This window comes from Rhinatrema bivittatum, chromosome 19 (assembly GCF_901001135.1).
Source record: "Rhinatrema bivittatum chromosome 19, aRhiBiv1.1, whole genome shotgun sequence".
NCBI classification, from domain to species: domain Eukaryota; kingdom Metazoa; phylum Chordata; class Amphibia; order Gymnophiona; family Rhinatrematidae; genus Rhinatrema; species Rhinatrema bivittatum.
The window spans coordinates 30,225,861-30,249,048 of NC_042633.1; the positions used below are offsets into that span (position 1 = coordinate 30,225,861).

Consider the following 23,188-nt stretch of genomic DNA (forward strand, 5'->3'; position numbering starts at 1 on the left):
GCAATGGAGGGTAAAGTGACTTGCCCAAGGTGACAAGGAGCGACAGCAGGATTCGAACGCTGGTCTCCTGGTTCACAGTCCACTGCTCTAACCACTAGGGCTGCTCCCCGCTTTGAACAGGGGAATATGCAGGCGACACAGATAAAGGAAATACAAGTTGACTCCCTGCAAAGGGCTACCAAAATGATAAAGGGGCTGCCACAGAAGTTTCATGAAACTTAAGAACTGAACTACTGTTTGCGTACCCAAGAGGACAGGCGAGATGAGGGGTATGATAGAGGCATTGAAGGTCCTCACAGGGATAAATAATATGCACGAGTTTAAACCTTTTCCACTGAAAAGGACATTTTAGAAGAAATTAGAATCTGAGCTTTAAAGAGAACAGGCGTCAGCTTTCCGTTAGTAAATGTCTCGTCATCACGGAAAGGGCAACCGAATGGAGCGGCCTCCCAATGGAGGTGGCGGAAAGAAAGACAATTAAGCACATGAAAGGCGGCATGGGAGGAGCAGAGGAGCGTTGGTTACAAAAGCAATGGCAATGAATCCGCGCAGGCTTCACGGGCCTTGTGCCCCTCATCTGTTGCTGAACGCTCAAGCGAGGGTGGCGGGGGAGGAGAAAGGAATCGCCTTGAGGTGGGCGTGCACCAGGAGCAGGGCCGTGATTCTAACCCGTTGGACACTGAACTACGTAGTCCGTATGACATGGGTCCACGAGTATCTATGCAAGCCCTTAAATAAATAAATAAATAAATAAATAGGCGCTGGGAAAGTGGTGCCACTTCGTTTTGTACGAGATGCAATGTATTCCGCATTAGGACATCGCTTCATGGAAGCTCCTGCCAGAATCCTCTTCAGAAGGCCAGGCTTTTTACCAGTGGTCTGCTGAAGGCATTCAACCAACAAACAGAAGGGATGTGACATTTAAGTCACAGAGCAGCCTTGTGAGGACAGCAAAAAGGGTTATTTGATGGAATAAGAAAAATAGGGTCCTTGCTTTTCCCTGTTTTAAATATACTGCAGGCAGAGTTCATTTTGCCATCTGGTTACTAGAGGTCACTGTTGCATCACAAATCACAATTTATTTATTTTTTTTCGGTTATTTAAAAACAAAACAACTTTCCCCCATTCTGTGTCTATGAAAAGTCCCCGTGTAGTGAAAACCCGGGGCTGACTGCTTAGATATCTGATCACTAACTCACCACCCATTTGCAAACAGTAAAGTGACAGCAATTATATTTTTCAGTTTCCAAATCGTAAGGTAGCAGATGATGGCAGAGCCGTCCAGCAGTCTATCCATTTGCTTGCTAAGACTTTTTTCGGTAATGACATGCAGTCTGGTCACCTTCAGATTATCTGTCACAGCCCACTACAGCTCTGTACCCCAGATCTGGGATAACTCTGGTGAAATAGGGGCTTCTCCCTTTTAAATTAGGTATGGACTGGTACTTTTAACTGGAAAAAAAACATTTCTTCTCCCTTGGGGAAGCTTCCTCTGTATTTAAGATCACAACACTTGAGGCTCCAACCTTATCATTCCATCATATTGTAAAAATCAGAATTAAAACAAGCTTTTTCAAACTCCGCGTACTCTGCGGTCTTAACTGTTAGATAAAAAGGATTTCTGCACAGCGGTACAAGCTTCTATACTCCCCATTGTAGACCTCTGCAATTCCATTCTCTCGGGTTTACCCGCTGCTACTCGGAGACCGCTTTAACGACTGATGAATGCTGCTGTGCGACTCATTGCCGGCATCAATAGGCGCGAGCACATCACCCCTGTGCTCTTCGACTCACACTGGCTCCCGATTGCAGAACGAATCAAATACAAGGTCGCAGTCATCACTTTCAAACTGATCTCCTCTGCTCCTTCACCGTGGTGTAATGCTTTGCTATGGCTTTACTACCAGACGTAGTAAAGCCATCTGCTCATCACAAAGGGGCCTTCTAGACGGGCCCTCACCTTTGCATGCCAGGTTTAGTGTTACCAGAGACTGTGCTTTCTCCGTGGCTGCTCCAATTTTTGGGAACTCTCTTCCTGAAGCACTGCACCTTGCAGACAGCGTGAAGTCCTTCGAGACTTCCTTAAAAACATGGCTATTCAGGCAGGCATTTTACTAGGCCCGTGGATGGTTTTTGATGGTCTGTTTTCTCTGTTGTAATGATCGTTTTAGATTGCATATGTACTGATTTTTTGGCTCGCTTTTCTCCTGTACATCACCTAGGATATAGGCGATTAACAGACTCAATTAAAGATAAAAATAAAGATGTGTAACCCACTATATAGCTGCAAGTTGGCAGAGGGGAGATATTGGGGCCCGGGGTTGCCAAAGTTGCTAGAAGTCATGTGTGAGTGTGATAAGAGTTAAGACAAAGTGTGATAAGAGTTAAGACCATATTCTGTGTCATCAATAGGATGACACAGAATATGGACTCTCTCTCTCCCTTCCCCAATGCTACTCTGCCTCCACCCCCACAATGCAAACTCCCTATAAAAAAAATAAGAGGAGAAATGCTGCGGGTGCAAACTGCCTTCGATGGGAGCCCACTGCCCATCTGCCTACAACCCATCACGGACTGCAAATCTGATGGAAGCGACGCAGCCTACAGCAACCATCTGACAGATGGTCCGGATTCCAGGTCAGAAGAACCAAAACGAATGCAACCCAGGGAAAAGGAGACCCTTCCAGCACAAAGTCTAGGGAGATGAACTTTTATTTCTCAATTACCTTCATGAACACACTGGAGAGACATACATTACTCACCTAGTCTCATAGAATTGTCTACCTGAGATAAAAAAAACCCAAAAACAACCCAGCAGATGTTTTGGCAATAACCAAAAAGCACTGGTTACATTGCTTCCTGTCCAGTTCTAGAAAAGAACTGCATTACGTTATAGAAGACAAACCAGTTTGCAAGGGGTTTTGTCTGTTTTTTGTTGTGGGAAGAAGGAACTGTGATTTATTTAGGGTTTTTGAAGAAAAAGGGTTTTAGGATTGATACTAGATTTTATAATAAAGTGCTGTCGATTTAGGATCAGGCCTGGATTTGTCATAGGCACATTAGGTCTGTGTCGGAGAGGGGTGGGCAGCAGGCTAGCTAAAGGTTTGCTGTCTGCCAGCTCTGCTTCCTGTTCCAGCCCCTCCCTGCCCAGGCAGCCTGCAGGGAACGGGATGAGAGGAAAGGAAGCCTGGAGCACATAGAACAAAGGGGGATCATTTTGGTAAGATTAGGAGGGGCCAAATGGGGATCACAAGAATAGAGGCTGGGGGATAAGAGGGCAATGTCTGTGTGTGTGAGAGAGAAGGGATTGGTGCTGGTGTGTTGTTTACCAGATTGAGATGTATGAGGGGATGCAAGGAGGCAGGACCAGAGCACAGTACACCCTGCCTCCTCTCCCCACCCCCACAATTCACTTTCTCTCCCTCTTAATCTCAGAGTCTGTCCCCCAGGTCCTGGAACCTGCTTTCCTTCCTCTCCCTTCTCTCCATATCCTCCTCCCCTTTCTCAGTCCCAGAACCTCCCCATCTCTCCCCATCCCAAATGTTCCCTCTTTCCTTGATCTTCCTCATCTCCCATCCTGCATCCCCCGTCCTTTCTACCTCTCCTTCCCCTATCCCCAGTCCTCATTCCTTCTCATACTTCTCCCTCCTTTCACTTTTCCTTACTCTATTCCTAGTCCTCCTCTTCTCTCCCCATCTCTGGTAGTCTAACCCTCTCCTCTGCTGCCCATCTCTGTACTGCTGCTTACAAGATCTCTTTTCGTCATCCAATAAAAATAAATATACAGGCACAAGTGGGGTTGGAAAAGTACTTAATTATTATAACATAATATAAAAAAAATGGAAATGTTTGCCAGCGTGGTCAGCGCTCGTTTTCTACGCTAATTTATTGCATCGACCCCATTGCGAGCTCTCTGGAACCAGGGACCTGCCCACAGTACCTGAATGTAATCCGCTAAGGCAGAATATAAATAAATATACGGGGGGGAAATGAAATTATCTGGAGTCCTAAGCAGCTCACAGGCTTGCACCGGGATAGAAGTCACACCCCCTCTCCCCCACAATAACTGGGGATAGGGCTAACGCAGGGTAACAAGGAAAAAAAATAAAGTATTAGGCACAAGTATCTCCCCTCACCATAGAGGGTTAAAGCAGCAAGACAGTGTCCTCCCCATAACCATAGAGAGGGGGCACGGCCCAGAGTCCTCCCCGTAACCATAGAGAGGGGGCACGGCACGGTAGAGAGTCCTCCTCCAACCACAGAGCCAGAGGTGGGGAAAAGACTAAATAATCACCATAAAGCTCCAGAGCCCGTGAACTTGGCTACTAGTGGCCACTAACTGAATGCCTGAAAAATCAGTCAAAAAGGAGATGGCTGTTGGCCAGGGCTGGATTTAGGATTTTTAACGCCCCCAAAGCATTTTTTTTGGTGCTTTTATTCCCCCACCTCCTGTCAAGGGTAGCAGAGAATGAGATTCAGCAGAGCTGGGAGGTAGCGGATCTTAGCGAGCCTGCTGCCCCTAAAATGTTTGCCACCTAAGGCATAATGGATGCCTAGTGACAAAACCAGGGCTGGCTGCTACTGCTTTCTCTGCCTGAAAGGTTTCCTGCAATCCTATCTGTGAAGGGGAGACTGAGGACACTACAATCTTCCAGAAAAATGTCTGAGCCAGTGTCAGCCTCCTGCACGGACATTACAGCTTCGGAGGGTGCAGTCTGTGCAAATAACCCCTCCTTGCCCCTGCCGATCATCACCTCTGTGTTTTCACTGAGCACCAAGAAAGAGGAGGAACCAGAAGCCGATGATCGCCCTGCCGCTGAGAGAGGCAAGGATGCTACCAGCTCCAAGCCAAGTCTTCCTATCCTTACAGTACACATTAAAGAAGAGGTGAATTTGCTTGCTCAGAGAGACTCTGAGTCAGAAGGAAGTGGCAAGAGGCATAGAGCAGGCAATAGAGATCCAAACCCTCCTAACGGATCATGGATTAAACAAGAGATGACAAATAGCCAAGATCAACGAAAGAATGAGGAAGGAGGATGTAATGAAGCTGGTGCTGTGGTCAATGGGCCGCAGTATGGAGAAGGGGAAGAGGCATGCTCCGCAGCAGCACACAAAAGGCCAAAACGGCAGGAGAATGCTCTTCTGCATTCAAAGCCAAGGCGGGCCAGCCAAAGCCAGCCCAAGACTAGGAGGCAGTGGAGAAATTCCACAACAAACAGATTCTGTAAAGCAAACGACCTTGAAAAGGGCTTTGATCAACTAAGGAGGCTCACAGTCCAAACCAGAGCTCAGGCAAGGAAACAACCCTACTCTTGTGCTGAGCGCGAGTTAAGCTTCAGTGAAAAAACACATCTTACAATCCATTGGGATGCCCATCTTGAAAAGACACCACACGAGTGTCCTGAATGTAAGAAAAGCTTCCCTAGAAAAACACATCTGGAACATCATATGAAGACCCATCCAGAAATGAGACCATACAAGTGTCCTGAATGTGGGAAGAGCTTTCGTAACAGATACTATGTTGAAATTCACAGGAGGGCTCACACGGGAGAAAAACCGTACAAATGCAAACAGTGTGAGAAATGCTTCAGTTCGAACGGCGCTCTGAACGTGCACACCAGGATCCACACCGGGGAAAGGCCTTTTAAATGCACCGAATGCGAGAAAAGCTTCATAAAAAGTGGGCACCTTCATAGTCATAAAAGGTCCCATACTGGAGAGAAGCCGTACCGGTGTACGGAATGTGGCCAAAACTTCAGCACCAGCTCCCATTTTTCAGCCCATATGAAAGCTCACTCGCGGAAACGATTTAAATGTGCTGAATGCGGGAAAAGCTTTTTGAAGCTCTCACGTTGGACGGATCACGTGAGGAGACACAGCCTTCCCTCTGAAGGCAAATGCTTTAGGTGCACCGAATGTGAAAAGTGTTACAACAAAAATTCCAGGCTGCAGACTCACCTAAGGACTCACACGGGGGAGAAACCGTATAAATGTACTGAATGTGAAAAAAGCTTCCACGTGAAGAAATACCTCATCGTTCACACCAGGATCCACACGGGGGAAAAGCCCTATCAGTGCGCTGAATGTGAGAGAAGATTCCGTTACAAAACCCATTTTCGAATGCATCTAAGGAGCCACACAGGAGAGAAACCGTATAAATGTACTGAATGTGAAAAAAGCTTCTCCATGATGTCAGTCCTTAGAGTTCATATGAGGACTCATACTGGGGAGCGGCCATACCAGTGCAGCGAGTGTCAGAAAAGCTGCAGGGACTTTTCGGCCCTCCTGAAACATCGGAAAATTCACATGGGAGAGAGACCACATTCCTGTTCTGCATGCGGGAAAACCTACATTTGTAATTCACATCTGGTAAGGTACCAGAGAAGCCACTCGAGTGAGGTCTGAGGAGGGGGCGGAGAATAGTACTTCTCTTGCCAATTCTTACCTAGTTACCTTCACACAGTGACCTTGTGAATTTACATCTACACCAAATCTCAGCAAGGTGATCTACAACTGAAGCATGAAAAGAAGCTAAAAAGAAAAAGAAAAAAAAAATATCACACTGGCTGCAAGTTGCCCATTCAAAAAGATGCCCATCTTTAGTCTTAGTGCTAGGGCAAATAATGGTGCTAACAACAGGGCCAGATCTTTAGGTGAAGACAATATCCCTTCTACAGCTCACCACTGCCGGAGACAGACCACACAATCTAATGGAAAAAGTTAAGAGGATTAACTAAATCTTTTTGTCATGCATCCGCCAACATAGCAAGCAAAGTATAAGAAGACCGGTCATGTAAAAATGTAGAGAGACCCGATAAGGAATCTTTTTCTTTCATGTAAAAAGTTTCATTAATACTCAAAAACACATTGATATAATTGCGAGCTTTTCTGGAGGTCAGTAAACTATGTATGTAATTTCTAATTTGGAAATAAATAAATAAAAAGTATGTAAATGTTTGAATCTGCCTTGCGTCATCAATTAGAAAAGCAGAGCTAGTTTTAACCCTCCTAGCTGCTAAGGTCTGATCTATAGGGTACGTATCTCCTGGCGGGGAAATAGGAATTGCCCATAAGTGGCAAATATAAAGACATAGTAGAGGAGAGACCCAAAGTCCTTCTCAGGGATTTCCATGTTCCCCTCATAGACCACCAAGACTGATGAGGAGAGTACCACCAAAAGAGCACCTGTCAAACAAATTTGAGGCTGAGAGGAAAGACCACATGATACTCAAAATCTAAAATCACTGTAATTGCATGCATCCGGCAGACAATCGCCTAAAGACCTCAACAGGCATGCCAAATTGATACACTTAAAATTAGGAAAATTTATACAGAGCCCCTCAATTTTCCCCATTCGGAGGGCTTGGCATTCCCTCACCAAATTACTTGGGCTGCCTAGAGTCGGCTCAGTGTGCTGCAACAGTCAAAAAAGCAAACAGAACGTTAGGAATTATTAGGAAAGGAATGGTGAATAAAACAGAAAATATCATAATGCCTCTGTATCGCTCCATGGTGAGACCGCACTTGGAATACTGTGTACAATTCTGGTCGCCGCATCTCAAAAAAGATATAGTTGCGATGGAGAAGGTACAGAGAAGGGTAACCAAAATGATAAAGGGGATGGAACAGCTCCCCTATGAGGAAAGACTGAAGAGGTTAGGACTGTTCAGCTTGGAGAAGAGACGGCTGAGGGGGGATATGATAGAGGTCTTTAAGATCATGAGAGGTCTTGAACGAGTAGATGAGAATCGGTTATTTACACTTTCGAATAATAGAAGGACTAGGGGGCATTCCATGAAGTTAGCAAGTAGCACATTTAAGACTAATTGGAGAAAATTCTTTTTCACTCAACGCACAATAAAGCTCTGGAATTTGTTGCCAGAGGATGTGGTTAGTGCAGTTAGTGTAGCTGGGTTCAAAAAAGGTTTGGAAAGGTTCATGGAGGAGAAGTCCATTACCTGCTATTAATCAAGTTTACTTAGGGAATAGCCACTGCTATTAATTGCATCAGTAGCATGGAATCTTCTTAGTGTTTGGGTACTTGCCAGGTTCTTGTGGCCTGGTTTGGCCTCTGTTGGAAACAGGATGCTGGGCTTGATGGACCCTTGGTCTGACCCAGCATGGCAAGTTCTTATGTTCTTATGTCCTGCCTATCAGGGGACATCCGGAGTTTATGCCCAGTTCCCACTCCTCTAGTTTCCGAACCTGGGGGCAGAAGGGCATAACACACCTGGACCATCTGCTTGATCCGATGGGCAACCTTCTACCCTTTGAAAAGGTGAAAAGCATGTATGGGTTACAAGCTGCCCAGGTCTTTGGCTATTTGCAAGCCAGGCATTATTTTCAGTCTTTGGGGTCAGACACGCAGCAGCCTTCCCATTTTCAAGCCTTAAGACACTTTTTTTCAATTTGACAGTCAACGAACCCCCTCTTTATCCAGGTACTATAAGGGGCTTCTTCAGGGTCTCTCGAGGAATACATATGTTATGTCAGTGGAGCGCTGGGGACAGGATGGAGTCTTCTCTGTTCCGATTGCGGCCTTTTCTGCATGCATGAGGAATATGGCTAAGACTACTGGTAAGGAAACGCAATACAAATTCTTGCGGAGAGCATTTATCTCCCCTCAGATTGCATATTACGCTAAAATGCTGCCGGAAGTCACCTGCCCCCATCGCCACCTTGCTGTTGGGTCTCTATCTCATGTATTTTGGGCATGTCCCCTGATCCAATTGTACTGGGGGGGGGGGGGGGGGAGATTGTGGGGTTTTTATAGCACTTATTGCAGGTGCAGATTCCGGTGTCTCCGCATTTGATTTTATTTGATTGCATTCCCCAATCTCTGGTCCGAGGGGTGGGTCTGCGCTGGTTTGTCAAGAAGGCCTGGCTGGTGGGGAAGAAAGTTATATTACTCAACTGGAAGGAACCCACAGCCCCATCTTACTGGACTTGGCGTATACATCTTCATCGTATGATGCAAATGGACAATCTCACCTCAAAATCACTGCCGCAGCACCGTCGGAATTTCCTGCAAACTTGGGACGCCTGTTTGCAAGCTCTACCTCATCGCGCGAGGAGCCCAATCATCGATGACTAGGTGCGGCCGGCGTGGCACTGTTTCCGGATGTGGAGGTGGCTCCGCAGCTCGTGGACATGTACTAAGCAACCTCTATGATGATGAGAGACTGCTATATCAGATTGACGAGACCTGGGGGGGGGGGGGGGGGGGGAGTGATCTCTAAGGATTACAGATTTGCCTGGCGGTGGTCTTCGGCTGTTCTCCTTGGGTGGCGTTCCGAGAGGTGTATAAGGAACCCTGCATCTCCGGTACCTTCCTTGGTTGTCTTCTGCGTGGGCCGACCACTATATTCTATCTACAATATTGCTAGAATGGGGGGGGGAGGGGGTCTGATACCATGAGTGCACGCTTATCTAAAATGTGGTACCTGTGACTATTGATATGTGTCTTATGTGTTGGCGTATTCAGGGGGCCACCCTTGTTTGTATTTTTCTTGTTTCATAACTCAATAAAAAGCATTTTACCATAAAATTAGGAGCATTTAAGCCCCTTCCTCTTAAGTAGCATCAAAATTATCCATGCCCTCTTACCACCACCACCACTCCCTTCCCCTATAAATAGTGACTAGACAATTTATTTAGATATCCAATATCTTTCTGGAGCCAGATCACCAGAATCATTTGCAAGATGTAGGAGCTATTTTCACCAATACAACGCCTGCCTTGTAAAGATACAGGAACGGTCTTCCAGCATGGCAGTTTATTTTGGAAATCCCAAAGAACAGGACAGATATTATTTACCAGTATACCATAAGCTTGGGTCTCTCTGAATATAGAAATCTAAATATTTAATAGGAACCGCAGTCCATTTTAAGGGAAAACCACGCCAGTTTTGTTGCAAATTACCCATATCTAATGCTTCATATTTATCAAGATTTAAAGCAAGAGAAATTACCAGAGCTAGCAAATAGTTCTAATGCTATAGGAAGTGAAAGGTGAGGGTTTCTCCAGCCTACCTCCATCCCGGTCACTCCCCTGGCTCCTTCGAGTTTATTTTGACTGGAATTATGGATTCATAACCAATAGGAGGTGCTAGGGAACATCCCTGCCGAGTCCCCCAGTTAAAAGCCAAAGCTTCTGAAAGGCAGCCATTACCATAAATCTGAGGAGAATCAAGAACACTCGGGCAATCACAATCTTACCATGAAACCCAGAACACGAGAGCACGTGCTTCGAAAAGGCCCAAGAAACCCTGACAGACGCCTTTCTCAGTGTCAAGCCAGCCCACTAGAGGTTTCCTCCATCTTACCAAGATGGCGTCGTTCCACGGCTAGTGTTAATGCTAGAGCATCTGCCATAACCACACCCGGCCTGATCAGGGAGAGCAGCATTTATATAAGCCAGCAGTCTGGACTGATCCTGGGACGTACGGGGAAAGGCAGTTACTCTGGCATGGTTCAAAGTGCGGCTTTCAGGACCCAGCAGCCGGCCGCCTCCTATTTGACCAATAGGAGCTGGTGAGTGAGGGGGGGGGTCCAGGGGGAGAGGGTCGATTGCACTCTGCACTGCCACCCATGTGTCTCTTCCGGGGCTGGGAGAGGGTAAAGCGCACCAGCCCCACTGCCACTAATGTTTCCTTTTCTGGGGTGGGATCAAGTTCCATAAGAGAGAGAGAGATGGGGGACGGCAGGCAGGGTTTCATTTGCAACACCAGCAATGCAGGTGCGGGGGCCATCTTTCCACTTTATTATCGTTAGATGGAGTACAAAACAATCAAAGGACGGCCAGAACCACTGGCAGCACAGTTCAGTGGCAAAAAAAAAGCATCTTTGAAGAAGGAAAAAGAGATCCACATGAGGGGAATAGGAAATTACATAAATGCGGACATCAAGGCAGGCCAGGAGGAGAAACACAGGGGCAAAGGATCCCAAACCACAGGGTCACGCTGCTGGGCTCCGGAGTCGTCTTGGAATCACTGGCGCAAGCTGAAATCCTCAGTTCAGTGTGAACAGTGGTCTAAAGCAGCAAACCGAAGGTTAGGAGTTCTTCAGAAAGGACTGAAGAAAACAAGATCCTAATAATAACAACTCTTTCACATTGTACTAGGAGTAGCAAGTTAAAAACAAGAAACAGAGGGATTTTTTTTTTTTTTACTCAACACACAATCAAGCTGTGGAATTTGTTGCTGGAGGAAAGGATCAAGGCAGAGCTGGGTTTAAAGAGAGTTTGGACAAGTTCCTAGAGGAAATGTTCCTGAACAATCAGCCAGGTCGACTTGGGAAAGCTGCTTATCCCTGAGAGCGAGCAGCAAGGAATGGATCTACTCTCTGCGATCTGTCAGCTACTTTCCTAGTGCCCTGCATTTGCAATTGGGCTCGATGGAGCTTTGATCTGACCCAAGCTGGCACAGCTTATGTTATGCTCTTACATTCTTATCTTGGGAGCCCTCCTCTAGTCTGCCTCTAGGCCATTCAGCAGTGTGGCCTCCATAACTGGACATAGCGCGCACCAGATGGCTGTCTCGCTGATGACCTGTACAGGTCCATTATCACCTCCCAGCAGCCTTCTGTCTCTTTTTCCAACTTGGTTACACGGTTTTGCAATCTTGAAATCATCAGGGTTGGATCACATCGAGATCTCTGTCCTTTCTGTGCACATCCCTATCTCACCTGCTGCTCTCTTGGATTTCTAGGCCCCAGCTGCATAACGCTCTACTTTTGTCACATGAAATCTTTGTTGCCAAACTCTTAACCACACCTCAAGCTTTCCAAGGCCTCTCTAGAAATTGCTGCCCCACTGTTACTACTTTTCCTATTATTTATCCCTGATAATCACTAGGAAATAATGTTTCTAGGGAACAAATTTGAGCTCTGCCTTAATCTTGAGTAAAGTTACAGAAAGATCCTCCTGCAAGAAGCATCTATCCCAGGAAACCAGCAACCAGAGTAAGTTGGTGGTGAAGAAGGAAGGGAGGGAGAGGGATACCCAAGCCTGACAGAGCTGGAGAGCAAAAGCAACACATGACCCCCAAAAATCTCACTTTAAAAGTCAAGGAGAAGAAAAAAAGCAAACTCTATAGACCAATGGAAAATGGTTTCCAATGCACTTCTAGTCAGATTTGCACAGGAACCCTCCCCCTTCTAGGCTGCTCCAAAGGTGTGACACCCCCTCCCTTTATAATCAGGCAAAGGATCTTCATGGGTCCATGCTCCTCTTTCACTTCTCCCTCATCCCTCTCCCTAGCTCAGCTTGATTTTGTCCCTTCTCTCCCCCTCCTCTATTCCATGCAGTCTCACTCCTCACCCATCACTCCAACTTGTCCCTCCCACTCTCTCTCTCCCCACGTCCCCCTCGTTCTTCACTTCTGATCCAGTTTGTCTCCCTCCCCTTCTCCCCCCAGCTTCCTCGATTAGGCTCGAGTCATTACCACGTCATCCATTCTTGTGCTCTTCCAGTGATTGCTGACAGGCTTCTTCCAGCACCGCATGGCTCAGGATGGAAAGGGAGCCCGGTGGTGGTGTGAGGGGCGAGGCAGAGTTGGGGCATGAGGAGGATGTAGGCCAAGAGACAGATCCTGACTTAACATTGCTCAAGTTTGTCGTTGGGTTGTGCTGGACCAGGAGACTTCTACAGGGCGATCTAGCTCTCTAGGACAGTTATTGAATTTGAAGCAGGGCTAGGGAATTTTATTAATTCAAATTTTAAAAGGTTTCAACATAGTTTTAAAGCACTTTTAAGTAAACATCTGGAAAATAAGTTAGTTTTAATGAATCCTGTGCATCGTCATCTGGCCCCAGTTATAAACGTGTGCTACTCTAGTGACCACTCCTACTTACTGGTTCCAGGAGCTTCTTGCTGGAGTTTGCGGTACATCACAGACACTGAGGTATCTAAGAACAGCCTAGAAGCACATCTGTCTGAGATAGTTTAGAGACAGCTTAAACTGGCAAGCAGGCAGGCGGATCAGATGACCTGAAATCCCTGCCAAACCCACCTTTCTACATCTCCCAATGACCTCTATGAAATCCCTGCCAAACCCACCTTTCTACGTCTCCGATGACCTCCTGAGATCCTTGCGGCCCCATTGTTCTACGTCTCCCCAGGACCTCCTCAGGTCCCTGCCGTCTCCTGATGACTTCTTTAGATCCCTGCCTGCCCCATCTTTCTCTGTCTTCTGATGACCTCCTGAGATCCTTGCTTGCCCTGTCTTTCTACATCTCCCCATGACTTCCTCGGATCCCTGCCAAACCCACCTTTCTCCGTCTTCCGATGACCTCCTGAGATCCTTGCTTGCCCTGTCTTTCTACATCTCCCCATGACTTCCTCGGATCCCTGCTGGCCCCATCTTTCTCTGTCTTCTGATGACCTCCTGAGATCCTTGCTTGCCCTGTCTTTCTACATCTCCGAATGACCTCCTAAGGTCCCTGCCAGCCCCCTCTTTCTACATCTCCGCATGACCACCTTAGCTCCCTGCTGGCCCCATCTTTCTCTGATTCCGGGTAACCCCTTAAAGTCCCAGTCTCATCTTTCTCCCGTTCCATCGGGGCTGTGATCCCAGTGTTTCTCTGGTACCGCGCCGTTACAGTTTACGCAGTTTACAGTAGATGAGCTTGTGCTACCTTTATTGTGCTTCTCTGTATACAGGGCCTTCTGACATCAGCAAGTCGCAGCCAGCCACAATACGAGACACTGGCTCCAGTTCTGTGCCATGCATGCTACACTCACCCACTGATCCCACCGCTTCTCTGCCTGTGGTGAACCCACCTCACGTGCAAGGCTCTGTCCTGTGCTACTCTAAATCTGTATGGGTTCTCTCATGCACAGCGAGGAAGGATTTATGCGTGAAGCTCCTCTCGCACGCAGAGCGCTTATAGGGCCCCGTGTGGGTTCTTTGGTGACGGACGAGGTCCGAGTTCTGGCTGAACCTCTTGTGGCATTCTGGGCACGGGTGAGGCCTCTCCCCCGTGTGCGTCCTCCGGTGGTGGTTCAGGTTGGAGCTGTGGCTGAAGCTCTTCCCGCACTCCCGGCACTTGTACGGCCTCTCCCCCGTGTGGGTCCGCCGGTGGTCCTTCAGCTGCGTGCTGCGGCTGAAGCCCTTCCCGCACTCGGTGCACTTGTACGGCCTCTCCCCGGTGTGCGTCCTCCAGTGGTCCTTCAGCTGCGTGCTGCGGCTGAAGCCCTTCCCGCACTCGGTGCACGCGTACGGCTTCTCCCCCCCGCGGGGTTTCTGCGGCAGTGGCCGGAGATTCCCCCTTGAGCCGCCCTCGCTCAGATTTTGTGTGCGGCGTCTCCCCTCTGGTTTGGATCTTGGCTGTTCAACGAGACCTCTTAGGGCGTTAAGGTCCCCTCCACTGCCGATGGACTGATCCACACTGTATCCTGCAGGGATTCCTCGCATCCACTGAGAGTCCAGTTCTCCAAGGCCAGAGCTCTCGGAGGCACAGTCTTTGCCTTTTTCTGATAAGCTGTCCTGTGGTTTCAGGCTGCCAGCGCTTTTCTCCTGAAGCTCACCCTCCTCTTCCTCATTCCCAATCTGCCTTCCTTGCTCTGTAGGAGAAAAATGAGAGTCCAGCTAATACAGGATTATAAAGAAATAAAACAGAGAATACCATGGCAGAGAACAACCCCCAGGCCCATCCAGTCTCTGCAATGGCAATGTCCCAGCCAGCAGCAGCCTCCATCGTTCAGTCCAGCTGCAGTGAGGAACAGGAAGCCATCTGCCATGGTTTGAAAAGGTTCCAGGTCAGTAACCAGAAGAGACCTGGCAGAAAATTCAGCCCCAAGTCCCCATTTGTTCTCCCTTCCAGCTGCAGGATCACTATTCGAGCTCCGATTTTACTTCTCACTCCCCCACCACTGAAATCATGTGTGCCCACCCCAGGTTTCACCGCTCACCCTCCACCACCGCTGAAGATCCTCTGTGCCCATCTCAAGCTTCTCCCCTGCGGATCTTGGGTCCACCCTGGGTTTCACCCCTTGCTTCCCCCCCAGCACTGGGGGATCTACTGTGCCTGTCCTTTCTCGATGTCCAATACTGTTTTTTTGCCTCCTCCACCTTCCCAGGGAGGATGCACCGCCTGTTCCGTGAAGAAATATTTCCTTAGGCCACTCCCTCCTTTCAGTCTCATTCCATGGACCTTTTGTTCTAGGACAGGGGTAGACAACTCCGGTCCTGCAGTGCTACAAGCAGGTCTGGTTTTCAGGAAACCCGTGCCGAATATGCATGCCCTGGAAACCAGACCTGTCTGTGGCAGAGTTCTGGAACCTCCTTTCTTCTGAAAAAGTTGCCCTTCTTGTGCGTACTTCAGAACTCTGATGCATCTGACCGGCTCTACCATAACCCCCTCTCTCTTCTCTCCTCTAGCGACCCTAAAGGATCTCTGCTGAAGAGGATTGTTCCCATTAACCACAGGGGGAAACAGAAAAGTGATATTGTTGGGTTTTAGCGGCTTCACGAGGGAGACTAAAACGATGGTGCCCCCAGAGCATATAAACCCATTTTGCGTTCTCCCTGGTAAGGGCTGAACACCACGATACTGTTCCATTTTATTGATTTGCTTAGGGGAGTCTGTCTTCTTTTGCTGCTCTGTCACAAACTTCTAATGAAAAAACAAAAAAAAGAAACAAAAGGTTAGCAACCAACAAAAAAAAATATTTTACTATCACTACGAGGTGATCCCTTTTTATATTGGCATAGATTGATGCATTTCTAGGCCAGCACCCTCCCCTTCCTCAGGTCCCTACCAGAACCGAAGCCCATGCCCTGGACAAGAAAAGCTTTTCAAGCATAGGGTGGAAATCGAGACTGGAGGCTGCGCAATTCCGAGGCCCCGTTATCGCCACACTCTGCGCCGTGCCCGCAAAACAAGGTCAGACGGGGACTCGGCGAACAGCTGGGCTCGAGCCAACGAGAAGCGCATGGCGCTGGAGAGCGCCTTTGCCTCCTCACTGGATCATGATTTTCTACTTGGGAGATATCCATGCAGCCATTTCTGGGGTGGCAACCAGGCTGGCTGTCAGGGGAGCAGCGAGAAGGAATCTGAGTGAGCATTAGAGCCTGGGCTGGCACAGGGAGCTAAAGTGACTTACCCCATGGGCAAACCTACAGAGCCAGGGATTAGCCGAGAAGGCACAAGAAGAGAACAGGAAGCAGCCAGACAGCTCTGGGGGTCATCAGGGTCAGGCTGAGCCAGGCCTGGCTCTCGGGTGGCTGACCTTGTGCCCGAGGGGCATTTGGGGGCAGGGGAGAAGCAAGGGACAAGACAGTGCGGTGCTTACCGCTGCTGGGAGTCTCCGCCTTTCCTTCTCCGGCAGCTCCATCGCTCACGCCGTCCGCTTCCTCCTTCACAATCCACAGCGCCAGGTCGGGGTTGAAAACGGGGACACTGGCTAAGGACACAGAAGCACAGAATAGGACAATCCAATCTCAGCTCGTTCTCCCTTCTTGCTGCAGAACTGCAGACCCCCCCCCCCCCCCCAATCAATCTCTGGATTTACTCTTCGGACATTTTTTTTGTTTTAATGCCCTGGAGGGGCAGAGATTTTCTTGCATTAAATGGTAGGTTCCTGTTTTTATATTACAGCTGTGCCAGCTCCTGGCAGCGCCGCCATGCCCCAAGCCGTGAATCCCAACACCACCAGAGTTATGGGTGGGGGGTGGGGGATGGGTCGGCCACATCAGATCCCAAGGACAGCTGCACCTGGATGCAGCGCCACAGGTCCAAGGTCCCTCGGCTAATTTCATGAAGTGAGGAGGGGGTCCCCGAGGCAAGGGCCCTCTGTAAACAGCTGGTCAGGGCCGGGGGGGGGGGGGGTGTGCACAAAGGGCGAGGGTCAGGGCCTGGTCCGCTCACTCACTGTCCACCACGTCGTCGCCGGCTTCATCGGACGCCCAGCGATCCTCCAAGCTCTTCGGCTCTTCCGGCTTGATCCGTAAGACGAGGTCCGGCTGAACGGCGGCATGGCCTGGCGCAGAAAGCGAAAGCACACAGGGAAGTCAGCCAAACCGGTAGAACTGGGTAACCTCGCCCCGGTCAGCGCATCGTCCGCAATCCGCAGAGCAACCCGAGAGGCAGTGAAATTTTAAAAAACATGAGGATCCTTTTTCTGGGTCATAATCTAGCGCCCTCCCAACATAATAAATAATAATAACCGTGGGGTGTTCAGCCCCAGCTCGGCACTAGAAACGTCTGCATGGTTGCTCTCCCCTCTCCGAGACCAGGACACGGTTACAGAAATAGCATCAGTTTTTGCGGGTACTTAACGAAGCAAAAAAAAAAAAAAAAAAGCAGTTTCCTCGCGGGATGTTGGCCGTCCAACAAAACCGGCCTCCCTCGAGACAGCTCGGAGCGGACGCCTCATGCCCCCGCCACAGGTATTCTTTTAGCCCCATTGAAAAGGGAGGTGTCCCCGGGGGGGTGACATTTAGGTTGGGGAAAGAAATGAACTCGTGTGGCTTGAATTTCCCTGTCCCCTTCCAGCCGGAGGGAAGCGGGGCACAGAAAGCAGGTGCAGATGTCCGCAGGTAGCGTCTACCCCCCCCCCCCCCGGCAAGGCTCGGCGTAGAGGATACCCCCGTGCAGGTTTCTCTCTGAGAACCGATGCCCGGTCGGTGGATAAAACGGACTCCCCGCCACCTCCCAGGATGCATCAAAGCCGAGCCTTTATCGTGAGCAAACTGTTCAACCGTTTCTTTTCCCAAACCTTTGTTGGGTCTTCCTGGTTATTTTTTTTCCCCCTTTCTGTTTTTTGTGCTCTCTGGACAGCACGGTTCCCCCTCTCACCTCCTTCTGTCCCTCCAGTCTCTCCCTGCCTTCATCCACGTGCTCTCTCCCCCCTCCTCTCTGCGGAAGCACGAGATGGTTCGGGTCGGCACAGCTCACAACACCCCCCCCCCCCCCCCGCCAGGAATATTCTCTGCGGATGTCCTGAAAGCCGCTCTGCTTGAGGGGGGTGGGGAGTCGTTAGGAAGCAGTTAGCGGGGGTAGCTGCATGGTAGGGCGCCGCAGCCGTCTTATACTTACACGTGCTGGGAACCTTGGCATCTTGCTCTCCCTCAGCATCCCGCCGGTCCCTGTAATACAGCTTGTCCTTCTGTTTGACCCTGAATATAACATCGCTGTTGACAATCCCATAGCCTTATGAAGAGGAAAAAATAAATAAAAAGTTAATTTCACGAAAATGTTAACAACATAAGAACCTGCCATACTGAGTCAGACCAAGGGTCCATCAAGCCCAGCATCCTGTTTCCAACAGTGGCCAATCCAGGCCATAAAAACCTGGCAAGTACCCAAAAACTAAGTCTATTCCATGTTACCGTTGCTAGTAATAGCAGAGGCTATTTTCCAAGTCAACTTAATTAATAGCAGGTAATGGACTTCTCCTCCAAGAACTTATCCAAACCTTTTTATACTCAACTACCCTAACTGCACTAACTACATCCCCTGGCAACAAATTCCAGAGCTTTATTGTGCGTTGAGTGAAAAAGAACTTTCTCTGATTCGTTTTAAATGTGCCCCATGCTAACTTCATGGAGTGCCCCCCTACTATTTTTATGATCGCTGCTCTTTGCTGGTACTTTGGGATATTTTTCACCTCTCTCTTTATAGAGGTTTATCTTGACAGTCCCTTAAACAGGAATTGCATACAGTCTTCACAGCTATTTCCTCTCTGAATGCAGATTTCGGAGATTTCAACCTGTTGGGACTTTTGGCTCCTGAAACACTTGAAGATTTCAGAGCTCTCCCCCCCCTCCCCAATGCAGGCATCGCATCCGCACTTCTCCTGTAGCGGTCGGCACCATGACATCGTCCCCAGCAACGCATCATGGAAGCCCAGGGCGTGAGGGAAAACAAGATGGCCGCCCCTTTCCTCCGCTCTCCCATTTGGCCTAGAAGAAATCCAACAACTACTGAGCTGTCGGGGAGGACTTTATGTTCTGTGGTTCAGATAAACTGCATCCCTCACCCAGAGCGAGGAGGGCTCCATGGATCTCCACCATCACCTTCCTGTAAAGCTCCTTCTGCCACTCCTCCAACACCTCCCACTCTTCCGCTGAAAAATGGGCTGCCACGTCCTTGAAGGTCACCGAGACCTGAAAAAAAGCAAGTGATCACCTTCAGTTCTTTCTCCTCCTCACCATATCTGTACGCTAATCCTTGAAAATATATTATTAACAGCTTAAAAGAGTGGAAGTTATGGTTTGCTGAATGGAAGCCCTCTCACTTAAGTAGAGGATACCTTCAAAGGAAGACATGTCCATTCTGTAGACTTCACTGGTACCCACTCCGTACACTGTGTTTAGTAAGCAAATAGGGATCTTTTATCACCGCTATCAAAACCATGCCTTTAGCACCAAAGTGCAGCCTGGCTTTAGTGCAAGAAGGCAGGAAGAACAAATCTCAAACTCCATGCTTAGAAAAGCAAGAAGAACTCCAGAGAGGGGCAAAGCGTGGAGGATGTAGTACTGGGGGCGCCGCAGGGAGTGTGGGACCCTCACATATGGCTGAAGCACTGTACAATGCTGGATCCTCATAGAACCAGGGTTTCCAAAAGATGGCCCTCGAAGGTCAAAAGGGGGCAGTTTCACTTCCGGACTGGGGCCTCGGGAACTGACAGCAGCATTAATTTTTGGCCTCCAATCAGGACAGGACCCATCGTTGTTGGGGCCTGGAGGCAGCGACGAACGGGCTAAAAAGTGAGAAGGCTGAGGGGGGAAGGAGGAGAGATCGGGTTGGTGCGGAGGGCAGTGGAGAAATAAGGAGGTAGAAGAGGAGGAGAGGACTGCACAAGACCTGCATGGGGAAGGGAGCCTGTGCTAAAAATCAGAGCTGGGTTGTAGTTTACCCAAGCGCCAGAAACCCACGGAACCATGAGCTGCGATAAGCAAATGCTGTGCGCACAGACCAGGAGGGCTAAGCGCTTTAAGAACAGGGGAAGAGGAGGCAGGGGCGGGAAGGTTTGTTTTAGGGTTTTCCAGTTTTAAAAGGATTTATTACTCCCCCCTCCAGAAGTACTGGCTAGGGCAGCGTACAAAATAGCATGCATCATTGTGGCTAACAAGATAACCCAAACAACTCAGCATAGGACTGGACAATTAAACGAGTCAAACAGAACAAGCAAAGGTCACAGCAAACCAAACGTCTACCAAGCCACACCAGCAAAGACCACATTGAAGAGATGGGGTTTAAAGGCATTTCTTAAATTCCTTTGGATGGCGAATAGTGCAGGGAAGGATGTTACATAGTGCGGGGCCATGAATGGAGAATGAACCCTCACAAGTCGCGGATAAGCGAGTTTGTTTAGGAGAGGGGGACATCAGCAGGCATTGGCTGGAGAAGCGTATAGGACATAAGGGGGTGTGGATATGCAATGTAGATTCAGTCCATGGGAAAGATGCTTCATGTAATAGATTATGGATAATTACAGCACTTTTGTAGTGATTCAGATAACAGAAGCGGTAAGCAGTGCCATGATTTGAGAATTGGTGTTCTGTGCCCACGTAGCACCGGATAGGAAGCGAGTTACCGAGTTCTGAAATAGTTGGAATGGTGGTGTAGTGTTTGGAGCTAGACCTGTGTATAGTGAGTTAGAGTCATCATTGCCTGCAGAACTGTGCAAAAATTGGAAAGGTGGAGAAGATGCTTTAAATGACGCCATAGTTTTAATTTCATAAAAAAGTTTTGAACCATGGATTTTATTGGTGGGATTGTGACCAAAACGGTCTTGGCTGCAAGGCTGGCAACAATCTCACATGAAGGCCATTTGGGCAAAACACGTCAAGTGAAATCAAAGGCTAAGCTCTCTGGGGAAGGCACCTGCAGCTGAACACTTTGGTGTCACGCAACCCAACCTGGGCACAAAAGAAGGGTGTTCAGCTGTAGGACTCTGAAATATTGGTCACAATCATTCCAGTATCTGCCTCCCCCTGGTTTTTAAAGGGCAGATTTTCAGGTGAGGGAGCATTGCAGGGGGCAAAGGGGGGGGGGGGGGGAGTTAGCGCATAACATACCTCTGTAGTACTGAGGAGGGGGTGAGGGAGGCTGCAGGGAGTATGGGACACAGGGTTGCAGTATGGGGAAGAGGTATAGAGAAAGGCCTGCAGGGAGTGTGGGGCTGTACTACTGGGGACCCCTTCAGGGAGTGTAGCGCTGCTCTCATAGAAGCAGCAGCCCTCGCCCGCACCCAGATCATGCCTGGCCGCACCAGGTTTTATCCCCCCCGACCACGGAAGGGTCAGTCCTAGAAAGGGGATCGGTGGAGGGAAGGGGGCAAGGTGCTTCCCCGATCCTTTACGAGATCCATTCCGGATTTTATCCCAGCGCTAAGGACTTTGGGGGGTGGGGGGTACATCACGGGGTTTTTTCTTGCTGCTGGTGCTGGGGTTTTTTTTTTTTTTGGGGGGGGGGGTAATACCAGAACCGGATCCCCCCCTTCCTCTTACCTGCTGGTGCAGGTGCACAGGCATGCTCCTGCTGCCTCCCCACCCGGCTTTGATGGAGGGGGGAGGAGGAGGGAGAGAGGATCGGGGCTGGTTTAAAGTGCCAGTCCTCCTCCCAGGATAACCGCTTCCTCAACCGCAGCGGATCCTGCAGCCTATGGGCGGGAGGGAGAGGGATCAGGCCACGCCCAGAGCCCTGCGTCCGCTGCATGCTGGGAAGGAGACACTTTCTGATGTCTTTAAGGTGGAACAGCCTTAAACCGCCACTTTTTTATGTTTTAAAATAAAACTGGTGGGGGTCGCAGCACCGGGGCACCTGCTTTTTGTTGCTGTGTGGGCCCCCCTTGAATGGAGGCACTATTTAGAATAATAATTATAAACCCCTCGAAAACATTTTAACTGTATAGAGTACATTAGGGTTGCCAACTGGGTCCAGATTGTCAGGATAGGTTAATCCAGTTCTGGCTTTACCCCATTGCATGCAGGGACTTGTAGTTTAGATTTCCCTATTGCTGGTCCCTAGAGGAGCGCAGCAGGTGCTGTGGCTTAGTTGGTAAAAGCACCTATCTAGTAAACAGGAAATCCTGGGTTCAAATCCCAGCAGTGCCTTCCTTAGAGGAGCAAGACTACAAGTCCCTGCATGCACTGGGTGTAAAACCAGGAGTGGAACAACCTGTCCTGAAAATCTGGACCCAGTTGGCAACCTTAGGTGGAGGGTAAAGTGATCTCGGGGTTGCCAACTCACCCAGGTCACCCCCTAACAGGCAGATGAGATCCTGATTTTTTTGCACCATTGTATGCATGGGTTTGTACATCTGATTTTCTTGGCGGGGGCAAACAGTTCAGCTGACATGGGGTGACAGGGTCAGCCTAGTAGAGGCGAACTTTGTTTTCAATAAGCCTTGGTGGGCAGGCCCTGAGCTGACAGGGAGGGCCGGTGGCAATCCTCACCCATGTCCCCTAGAAGACAGAGTTAAAATCCACTTAACATCTGCCCCTCTCTGAGTTTCTGCCACAGGGATAGTGTATATATTATGTTTACAAAGTGAGATAATATATACAATAGAAAACCTTATTCCTGATTCTCCCAGCAACTTGAGCAGGTGATGGGATGGCAAGGCCCAACTTACACAGGACCAACCTTACAGCCCAACACAAGCCACTGGTCGAGAGCTCCTCAGCCCATGCCCAGGAGCCAGAGAAAGGATGGGGTGGTTCCATTGCTAGGACAGTCTGATTAGGGAGGTCTCTATTGGTGAAAGAGGCAGAAAGAGCAGCCCTGCTTGTCCGACAAATCACCTCCCCTGTCCCTTTCTGAGACTAATACTCTCTCTCCCCCCTTCCCCCCCTTCCTCACTGCTCCCATCTAGCACCTTTCTCACCTTGGGGCAGGAGCTAGACTGGGACAGGAACCTGTCCCAGTCTAGCTCCTGCCCCAGGCTGCTCTTTCTGCCTCTTTCACCAATAGAGACCTCCCTAATCAGACTGTCCTAGCAATGGAACCACCCCATCCTTTCTCTGGCTCCTGGGCATGGGCTGAGGAGCTCTCGACCAGTAGCTTGTGTTGGGCTGTAAGGTTGGTCCTGTGTAAGTTGGGCCTTGCCATCCCATCACCTGCTCACCTTGAGACGTCTGACCAATATTAACCCAAGAACTCTGCAGTTAAGAAACATGTCCTCTCTCCTCCCCTCCTATACCTGCAGCTGTGACCCTAGTCCCTAGCCAAAGCCAGGA

General features: G+C 49.2%; 2 protein-coding genes and 1 non-coding gene across 4 annotated transcripts; 2 read left to right on the plus strand and 1 right to left on the minus strand.

Moving 5' to 3' along the window:
- The first annotated feature begins 4,261 nt into the window (after positions 1-4,261).
- LOC115080451 (gastrula zinc finger protein XlCGF57.1-like) lies at positions 4,262-6,903 on the plus strand. Its single transcript, XM_029584622.1, has one exon. The coding sequence runs from the start codon at positions 4,660-4,662 to the stop codon at positions 6,403-6,405; it is 1,746 nt and encodes a 581-aa protein (XP_029440482.1). The 5' UTR covers positions 4,262-4,659; the 3' UTR covers positions 6,406-6,903.
- A 3,835-nt stretch (positions 6,904-10,738) lies between these two features.
- LOC115080461 (zinc finger protein 135-like) lies at positions 10,739-21,612 on the minus strand. 2 transcript variants are annotated; one of them, XR_003853567.1, is made up of 7 exons: positions 21,458-21,612; positions 18,982-19,108; positions 18,039-18,152; positions 16,873-16,980; positions 16,294-16,404; positions 13,269-14,562; positions 10,739-13,009 (listed from the first exon to the last, which is right to left on the minus strand). XR_003853567.1 is itself a non-coding variant. In XM_029584653.1 (6 exons), exons 1-6 carry the CDS (start codon positions 21,479-21,481, stop codon positions 13,805-13,807), a joined length of 1,242 nt encoding a protein of 413 aa, XP_029440513.1. In that variant the 5' UTR covers positions 21,482-21,612; the 3' UTR covers positions 10,739-13,804. The 2 variants fall into 2 exon arrangements, 1 of the variants encoding a protein (XP_029440513.1); XM_029584653.1 differs by having other exon boundaries at positions 10,739-14,562.
- A 377-nt stretch (positions 21,613-21,989) lies between these two features.
- Positions 21,990-22,063, plus strand: TRNAT-AGU. Its single transcript has one exon. It is a non-coding gene; the product is annotated as a tRNA-Thr (tRNA).
- Positions 22,064-23,188: the final 1,125 nt, after the last annotated feature.